This window comes from Pelecanus crispus, chromosome 1 (assembly GCF_030463565.1).
Source record: "Pelecanus crispus isolate bPelCri1 chromosome 1, bPelCri1.pri, whole genome shotgun sequence".
In the NCBI taxonomy this organism is placed as follows: domain Eukaryota; kingdom Metazoa; phylum Chordata; class Aves; order Pelecaniformes; family Pelecanidae; genus Pelecanus; species Pelecanus crispus.
In genome coordinates, this window is record NC_134643.1 from 119,850,092 (window position 1) to 119,859,368 (window position 9,277).

Below are 9,277 nucleotides of genomic sequence, written 5' to 3' on the forward strand. Positions count from 1 at the left end.
AAAGGCAATTACAATGCCCTCAGGCCTAATCTGCTGAAGATGAGTGAGTGACATGGGTCTACTATCCTATCAAATTTTCAGTTGGCAGGGTATTTTTAGGATGCAACGCCAGCTAAAGCTATTTGCACTGTCCCACCTCAACGGATCCTCACCATGAATTTTGTATGCAAAACCACATGCGCTGCCTCTAGCCCTCTTTTTTTTCAGTGCATTGGTCTGAAGGAAAAAAATAAAATAATAAAAAAAAAATTTAGCTTTCCCAACTTATACTATTTAACTGCAGTCCGTAACGTTGCAGAAGTCTATTAGGTGTTTCGGTTTCTTGGAAGGCTCACAGCTTTCTTGCGGCAGCACGCTGCCGTCGTAAGAAATACATTTCAACAATCTCTTCTTGAAACCTTTCCCGCATGTCTTAGAGCAGGGCGACCAGTCCCCCAGCTGCCACTGCGGGCAGGGCACGTCGGCGCAGGGACGGATGTCGCTGGGCTTCAGCTCTCGGGCGCAGTCGGTGGCCGGCCACCCCCGGGGGTCCCGGCACTCCACGGCCCGCCGCTGCCAGCCCGAGCCGCATGACTTGGAGCACTCGCCCCACTCCTCGATGACCCACTCGGAGGAGATGATCTCCCTGATGGCGTTGAAGGACTCTCTCTTTCTACTGGGTGCCTTCTCCGACCCAGGCTGCACGGGCTTCTTCACGAAATAGGTGTACTTGATCTTGGGCTGTGGCAGGTCCCCCACCGTGAGGACCTGGATGGTCAGAGGCTCCTTCAGAGGGCTGAAGCTGCGGATCCTCTCCAGGGCGGCTGAGGAGCCACTGTACCTCAGCACGCTGCCCTTGTAGGTGATGTCCTGCTCCAGCGTCGACAGGGTGTAATCGCCATTCAGGACGTAGGTGCCATCTGCCGCTTTGATGGCGAGGAAGCTGCCATCGTGTCTCGCACCCCTGTGGTTTCGCTGCTTCACCTCAATGTTCGTCGCCCCAGCTGGAATGGTGACAACGTCGTGGTAGCCGGGTCTGCCCAAGAGAAAAGAGAAAGACTGAGTCCTCCGCTCTTCCCTGCGAAAGGGAAGAAGCAACTGCTCGGCAATGAATTCCATTTGAAGCCAAAGCGTTAAGCTCATGAGCTGCTGACCTAATTGAATTAAGGGATTAAGGGATTTGCAAAGCCACATCCCATATTCTTGCTATGGCAGAGGCATGCCCACGTGGAAGGGGCTTCCTTTCGCTGGCATCTCACTGTAAGTTATCTTCAGTTAGATGGCTCTGACAGATCAAATCTCAGTTCCGACAATAAACTGGGGCAACACCTCACTGACTTGGAAACCCAAAGCTTACACCCACAAAACATTCACCAGAACAAAATAATAGCAGCAGTTATACACTCACTTTGCTCTAACAAGTGTGCCAGACACTTTCTTGCAAGTGGATCCATTGCCACCGCAGACACCGCATTTGTCAAACTTCTTATTGGATCCTATCATACGGTCGCAGCCAGCCTTTACGCACTGTCCCTGGACGCAGACGGAGGTGGAATCGGGGCTACATGGGGTACCATCCACAACCTTTGCAGGAAAGAAGCAGTAGGGCGTCTGATTAGAAGATGCACATTGCTTTGAAATTGCATAATACAGACACATACAAAATATGGACAGGTGGAGGACCTGCGGCACCTGTAGTTTCAAGGCTTTTGAAACCAAAACCCGAAGCAGCCCATAGGTAGTTGGAGGTGTGCAGTGCTACTTCATCTCACTTGCAAAAACAATGCCATGGTGACAGGAGAAAATAACCAGTTTCATTTTCTATTAACACGGCCTTCAAACCCCTCCACCCACAAAGCTGCTTTACTCATTTCATAGAAAAAAAAAATAATGTGGTTTTCTAATGTAACTAGAAGGTAGCCATGTCCTCGAAGTACAGGACCAAAATTGCTTTTAATGGTGTTCAATGTATCTTTTATTTCTAGGAGTACTGCTCTACAAAAAACATCTGTGTCATCACCCTGGTAGTTATTGGCTCTCAACATCTTATGACAGTGCGTTCAAGTAGCTATGCAAGACGAACATTTTTCCTTCTGTTTATTTTAAGCTGTCAGCATATTAGTAACCGGTATGAGAGAGCACCAATGTTTTGGCAAAGAACCCCCACAGTTTTCCAAACATACCTCAGTGTAATCAAATTGGTGGAAGGAGAGGAAAGGAAACTAGGGTGGAGTGGGTAGAAGAGGCGGTACGTGTAAAATAACTGGAAGGACTGTGCCAGAATATTTAAAGCGTGCTTGCGCTGATCAAGCTGTACATGTAGGAAGAGGAGAAGGAAGAATCTAGCTTGAATGCGAGAAAGACACAAATTCAATTTCTACAGTCCTTGACTCTTAACTTCACATAAAGAGTTAGAGGAAATAAAAATCTTATTCATGATCAGAGGGAAGAGGTATAGTTTTGAAATACCTTTGGCTGTAAAACAAAGAAGTATCCTGTTCCTTTTGCTCGGCAGACCAGCTTGCATCTGTCTTTTGGAGAGACACCGGCAAACTTGGGTGTCCACTCCACTGCAGGTCCACTTCCAAAGGGAGACTTAGAAAACTCATTGTGCTTTTCACATTGTTCCTCCCTAAAGGTTTTGCCTGCAGGCAGAGGAAAGACAGGTGGACATTAGATCATCTTCTGTACATGCTCTTCCTCCACCAGATACCCTTCTTCCACCTCAAAAATGGGGAAAAGATTACCATCATTGTCCGGACAGTCCTCGATGTTACATGATCTGTATTGCACCCGCTTCCCTTCGCAGTATTTCCCCCCATTTTTTGGGACGGGGTTGTCGCACTCCCTGAAAGAGTACTGCACTCCACCACCACAGGTCCGGGAGCACTCTCCCCACGCCCCCCAGGACCCCCAGCTCCCATGCACTGGTGTCTGGAATGACAAGAAAAAGCAGAGCAAAAAAGTTAATTCAGTAAAAGCAAAACAAAACCAAACCACAAAATCCACAACCATGCTCATTTTTACCTAAGCCATTTGTAAAAAAAAAAAAAAACAAGCTCCGAGTTTGCTTTAGTAGCTATCTACCTCCATTTATTCAAGCCCTTTTAACTGATTACTCCCACTGAAGCACACTATCCCTGCTACTCTGTAACCCAAGATATATTCTGATTTCTTTTTTACTACTTACATCATAATGCTTCTTCTCAGTTTTATTCACACACTTGCCATTCATGCACCACTTCCCTTCCCCACAACTGGTGCCGTCTGCCCAAGGGAAGTGTTTGGTTTGGCACACGAGCAGTCCTCCAGAAGTGCCAGTACACCACAGCGTCGTACATGTACTGGCTGCATCAGGGCAGTGCTTGGACTCATCTCCAAATGTAAACTGGCACTGTCTGTTGGCGTCGTACAACGTGCCAGGCAAGTCAGAAGGAAGCTGGATTGGTTTGTGGGGCTTGTCCAACAAACACTCACCTGAAAAGGAAGAAAAAAGAAATAAAAAAAAGCAGTCGATGCTGTCAGTGAGTGCGGCTTCAAAAGGGAGAAATGCATTTCCATCTCTGGAACTGCACTTGCTTTGCAATCTAAGTCTCTGAGCCAATTTGTGCTACCATTTTTGTAAAACTAAATTCATTTGCAGGATGAAAAAGGTTAACTATATGCCGTAGCAGAAAGCACTCCGTTAAGAAAAAAGAAAGAAAAAAAAAAAAAGCAAAGCAGTAAAACACAAGAGCTGAAATGCCACATGAATGGAAAGCTTAATAATCTTACCATGACCGTTGTCCAAAAATGTTGTAATCATGTAGGCACTACATGGAGACCAAGGCTGGCTGCGATCCAGGTTGGAAAGCATAGATGCCATCATGTGGAAATCCCGGCTTATTCCATTAATACCAGCACACTGCTTTGCGTCGTCATGAGGCATGTTAAACACGTGGCCTTACAAAAAAAAAAAAAAGAAGGGAAGTTTGTGATTTTAGGAAGTCTGTCCTATGCATTACTATTTTAAACACTACTCTAGAGCCACTCATAGCCTGGTCTTTAAATAATAACCCAAATCTGAATACTGCCAAACTTTAAGCAGATGGCACTGTATTCTTTGCTCCCCTCACAGGCTTCTCGCATGCTTTTTTTCTGCAATCAGTCAAATACACAGCTCTTGCAGACAGTGCCGTGCAGACCGGATTTGCTTTCCACAGTTCAACCCTGCTCCACGGCAAAGCTTTGCCTCCTCCCGACTGCGCTGGGGAGCGCAGGGTGCTCCGAGCCCCACAGGGCGAGCCCGTGGTGCGGGCTGGGCAGCAGCTCTTTGCTTTACGGCATCGAGCTGGCTTCAATTAATCACGTGAAATCTCCTTTCAAAGTTTCAAGTACCTAGTTCGTGGGCTGTTGTAAAGGCAGCCTGTAAACCATCGTCTTCTATGATAGAGCAACTGCGGTTTAGATCACAAACTGTTCCCACATCAGCCATCCCAAGAGTATCACATGTCTTGGCACCGCAGAGGTCCTGTAAAAAAAAGGCATTTCATTATTAATCAGATCAGAGACTTAACCTTGGCAAGAAACATCCAGCCCTGGCAGTTTGCCTTTACTTATGGAAAGAGCATAAATATTCAGCACTTCAATGGGTATGATGGCAAAAATCTGTCTTTGGAACATACATGAGGGTTACACGTAGAAAAAAAAATGCATAATTTCCATACTAAATCTGCTAAAAATATACAAGGCAGAAATACGTTGCACACACTGTGAGTTTCACCTGAGACGGTGCAAGCAGCAAAACAAACGACTAAATAAAAAGCGGTTCATTTCATTTTTAGCCTGCTTTGCTGAAGCCGTGATGACACAAGACTGCCTCTGAACGCTTTTTTGGAGGTCTCCTGTCAGAGGGGGCCTCCGGGGGTAGGGAGCAATGGGCGTGGGGATGGATTTGACCTCCGCGTCCCTCACCTGCCTGGTGAAGAGGATTGCCGTGTCGTAGTGTTCGGCGTGCCGGTCACTGGGCGGGTTGTGCTGCTTCTGCCAGCTGCAGAAGTTTCTCAAAGTCAGGGCTGCGTTGGAAGAGATATCGGGTCCCTTCCGCTCCTCGTAAATGACCATGATTTTCACCACCACCAGGCTGATAGAGTTGCGGATGCTGGGGTGCTTGTACAGCTTGGCCGCCACGGAGAGCAGCGTCAGGAGATAGTGCTTCAGCCCGCTGCCGTGGAACTCGGCCATGGACTGGTCGGCTACCAGCATGGTCTCCACGTAGCGGGGGCTGGACACGAACCTCTTTTTCCTTCTGCTTCTTGTTTCTGCATTAAAGAGAGGGAGAGGGAGGGAAAGCGCAGGTCAGCGCGACAAGAGACCACCGTAAGGAACCCCAAACCCACCGATACGCGAGATTTACGCCTAAGGGATGCACCCCACGCCGCCCGCCCCCAAACTTCGGCAGCCTCGGCTGAGCAACCCCCCCGCCCCGAGTCGCCGGCGGGCGGAGGGGCGACACCGGGACCCGCACCCGGCGTGGGGGAGCTCCCCCCCGCCGCCCCTCGGGGTGGGGACGAGGGGGAAGCACCGGCCGGGGCCCCGCCGTCGGGGCGGGGGCGCAGGTGGGCGCAGGGTGCGCCAGACCCCCCCCCACCACCCCCGCTCCTCTCTGCTCCCCTCCCCGCCCCCGCGGAGGGCGGCGCGGCGCCCCGGCGGTACCTGCGTGCCCGGCGGGCTCCGGCCCCGCCGCCTCCGCCCCGGTCTCGGCCACGGCGCAGCGGGCGGCCCGGCGGGTCCCGCGGAGGCGGAGGAGGTGGGCGCCGCGGCGGTGCGCGGTGCCGGGGGCCGGCTGGATGAGGTACTGGCGGCCCCGCAGGGAGAAGGCGCCCCGCATCCCCGCGCAGAGGCTGAGGGCGGCGGCGGAGCTGGGGTCCCGGTTGACGGTGCCGGAGTAGAAGCAGCGGGAGAGGTCGTCCTCCGGCGGCGGCGGCGGCGGCCCGCCCAGGTACTGCAGGGTGAAGTCCGGGGCCAGGAAGCTGCTGTCGGGCTCCAGCTCCAGCGTCAGCCGCTCCCCGAAGGCCTCCAGGCGGAAGCGCTCCCGGCCGCCGGCAGCGCCCAGGCGCCGCGGCACCACCAGCGCCTGCCGCTCGGCGGGGCGGTCGGCGCCGCACAGCCCCAGCAGCGCCGCCAGCACCGGCACCAGCACCGGCACCGGCACCGGCAGGCGCCCCCCGGTCCTCATCGCGGCCGCCGAGCTCGGCGCGGGCGAGGCTTGCTGCTGCGGCCGCTGGCTTGACGGAGCCCTTTCTATGCCTTTATTTGGGGTTTTTTATATATATACGTATATATAGCTAGGATTTTTTGCTGGCAGGATTTGGGGGTCGCTTAGTTTCTTTCTGCCGGGGAAGGGCCGGGCGGGCGCCGGGTCCCGCGGTCACTGCAGAGGCGGCGCCGGCTTCCCCATGGCCGGGGCGCGGCGGCAGGGCGTGAGGGTCTGCGAGGGGAGCAGCCGTGCCCGCCGTCCGTCTCTCCGTCCGTCCGTCGGTCCTCCTCCTCTCGCCGCCGCTGGCTCCTTCCCGCCGCCTCCTCAGCTCTGCCCGGCGGCAGCGGTCGGGGAGAAAGCTCCGGCGCGTCTCCGCTCGCCCCTCCGGCAGCCCCGGCACGGCCTCGCCTGCGCTTCCACGGCCCCGCGGGGCGGGGGGAGGCGAGCGCCGGGAAGCCTCCCGTCCTTGCAGAGCGGAGCAGAAAACGGAGCGCAGGCCGCCCCCGACCCTCCGCGCCGGGCCCCCCTCCGCCGCGCTCCGGGCGCCTCCGCCGTGCGGGGTGACTGCGGCAGCCGGGCCGGCCGCTGCCGCCCTTTATGGGGTTTGCCCGGGCCGCCCCCACCCCCGCCGCGGCCCGCCGCCCCCCGCCGCGCCGCCCCTCGGCCCGGGGCCGCTGAGCTCACTGCGTGCGTAAGGCGGCCGCGGGCGGCCCCCGCCCCCGCCGCCCCCGACGGGGCGGGACGGGGCGCGGCGCGGCGCGGCGCGGCGGGCAGAGCCCGGGGTCGGCCCTTGGCCGCCGGGCGGGGGGCGGGATGCGCCCTGCCGCGGCGCGGCCGCTTCCCCCGCCCCCGCCGCCCCCCCTCCCCGGGCCCGCCCGGCGGCGGGGGTGCGCTTCCCCCGGGCCCCAGGGCGGGCGGGCTCGGCCCGGGGGTCTGTGCGGGGCGGGGGGGGGAGGGGGGGGGGGTGCGCCGCCGCCGCCGCCGCCGCCACCCCGCGCTCCGCCCCGCCCCGCTCCGCTCCCCTCCGCACGTCCCCGTTGGGGCGCCTGGACGGGCAGCGGGCCCCGGCCCCCCCCTGGCTGGGGAGCGGCAGGTGGACGGCCTGCGGGGGAGGGAGGGAGATCCGCGGTCGCCTTCGTGGCTTTTCCTTTTCTTTTCTTTCTTTTCTTTTCCTTTCCTTTTTTTTTTTTTTTAAAAAAGCAATTCTTGCCCTTTCACGGCCCTAGTAGTCAGCTCTGCACCTGTACTTCTGGGAAATGGTTCCTCTGAAATCACTTAAACAGAGGCTTTTGCGTAGGTGCAGCCAATATTTTCCTTTGAAGCCGTAACCGGCCGTGGTGGTACGGCTAATCCGCTTAATTCTTTATAAGCAGCAGGCGCGCGACGTGCGCAGCCCGAGTAATGCTGCTTTCTCCTCCTTGAGGCCTTTTTGGAGGAGGAGGGCAAAGGAGGGGTGAGCAAATGTGCGAATGAAAACGGAAGCAGTGTACCTGTTGGTGACAACTCCCGGGCGTCCAAATTAAACCGAGATGCTTCAGTGTCAGTCGACACTGCATTTTACACAAGTGTAAAACTCAGGGGCTGAAAACAGAAGCGGCAAGATAACATCATCCTTGTGACAGAGCAAAGACTTCCAAGATCTTACGTATCCACTGTTGGATGTGCTGTTGGATGGAGTGCCCCATTTATGCCACTAAATCTAAACCAAAGGGGTTTCTTCCTAAGTTAACCCATGTCAGATAAATGCTTGGGGCTGGGGCCACGCTTCAGTGTCCACTGCACAGCCTGATTGCCTGCTCCATTCCAGTAATACATTTATTTCCTATGGCATTCTGTCAATCATACAAGTTTAGAAACACACATTTTTTTTAAGTTGCACAAAAGAAACATATGAAAAGATGAACCCAATTTTCCGGTTGCTTATTCCACAAAAGCGCTGTTGTCCCACACAGTGATGAGCAAAATCAGAACTGGGCCTCAAATGAGGGATTTTCCTTGGTAGACAGCAGGAAATGCTGGGCTTTTTGAGCAGTCTTGGCTTTGAGAGGCTGCAACTGCTGCCCGTTAGTAAGTCAGGAGCGGAAATACCCATTCAGTTACAAGAGGCCTAATTTTTCTCTCGAGTGGGAGATGTGTGCCAATCTCTACCCTTATCTTTGAGACCTGGTCACGCATGCCCAACCTCGGTCATGCTTTTTCTAGGAAAGAAAACTGACAACAAAGGTACGGTTCATTCATGCTATTCATTGTGTAGGATACATACTTAGCAGTTGTATGTGTTTTGAATATTTAGGGAATATTAAAAGTCTAGCAATATGGTATATAAAACACAGAAATGAAAGGAAAGCATTTTTGTAATTTGGTTTTGAACTTATGTTAGCTTCAAAATCATCACGCTTGCAAATATATTCATTAAAAATACGAAAACCTCCTAGTCTGTCAGCATAATGCACAGGTCAGCAGGGACTAGAGCTAGGACTCGTTGCTGTCCACCCGGGACATGGCCACCCAGCTGCCGGCTGCACCTTTGTGGCAATATTTTGCTGTTACTTTTTGGTTTAAAAATCTCTGGTTTGAAAAGGTCCTGACCACCTTAAAACAGCCTTTTTTTGGTGTGAAACCTCTTCCTGATTTTCCACCAGGTGGCACTCGCCTATAAAAAATTTTTCTCGAAGAGCGTTTCAGGGTTCATCTCCCAGGTTTCAATCTGTGCTCTAGCGGAAGGGCTTACATTTTAGTACTGTTCTCAATAGTTCCGTGATTAAGACAAGTTTTCCAGGCCTTTATATAATATCCAAGAAAGTGTTTTAGTAAAGAACTCAGCAATTGCCTTGTCTTCCCCTTGTTGCTGGCTGTGAGGCTGTGAACACCGCAGGCAGGCACAGACCTCCTTTGCGCTACGTGAATGCGAATCAAGTTGTGAAGGAACATTTACAAAAAGTTTGCTTCCTGACAAATGGGCAATGTTGCCACACACCACGCGTATAGTCTTGTAAGTGCTTAAATCTGTTTCTGTGAACAACCCCAGTGAGTTTAGCTGGATTATTCACGAATAGAAGG

General features: G+C 53.7%; 1 protein-coding gene across 1 annotated transcript; it reads right to left on the reverse strand.

Annotated features, from left to right (window-relative positions):
- Positions 1 to 273: 273 nt before the first annotated feature.
- Positions 274 to 6,196, reverse strand: ADAMTS1 (ADAM metallopeptidase with thrombospondin type 1 motif 1). Its single transcript, XM_075728052.1, has 9 exons — positions 5,674 to 6,196; positions 4,933 to 5,279; positions 4,357 to 4,489; positions 3,754 to 3,921; positions 3,170 to 3,456; positions 2,727 to 2,913; positions 2,449 to 2,624; positions 1,388 to 1,563; positions 274 to 1,015 (listed from the first exon to the last, which is right to left on the reverse strand). Exons 1-9 carry the CDS (start codon positions 6,194 to 6,196, stop codon positions 274 to 276), a joined length of 2,739 nt encoding a protein of 912 aa, XP_075584167.1.
- Between the last annotated feature and the right edge of the window lie 3,081 nt (positions 6,197 to 9,277).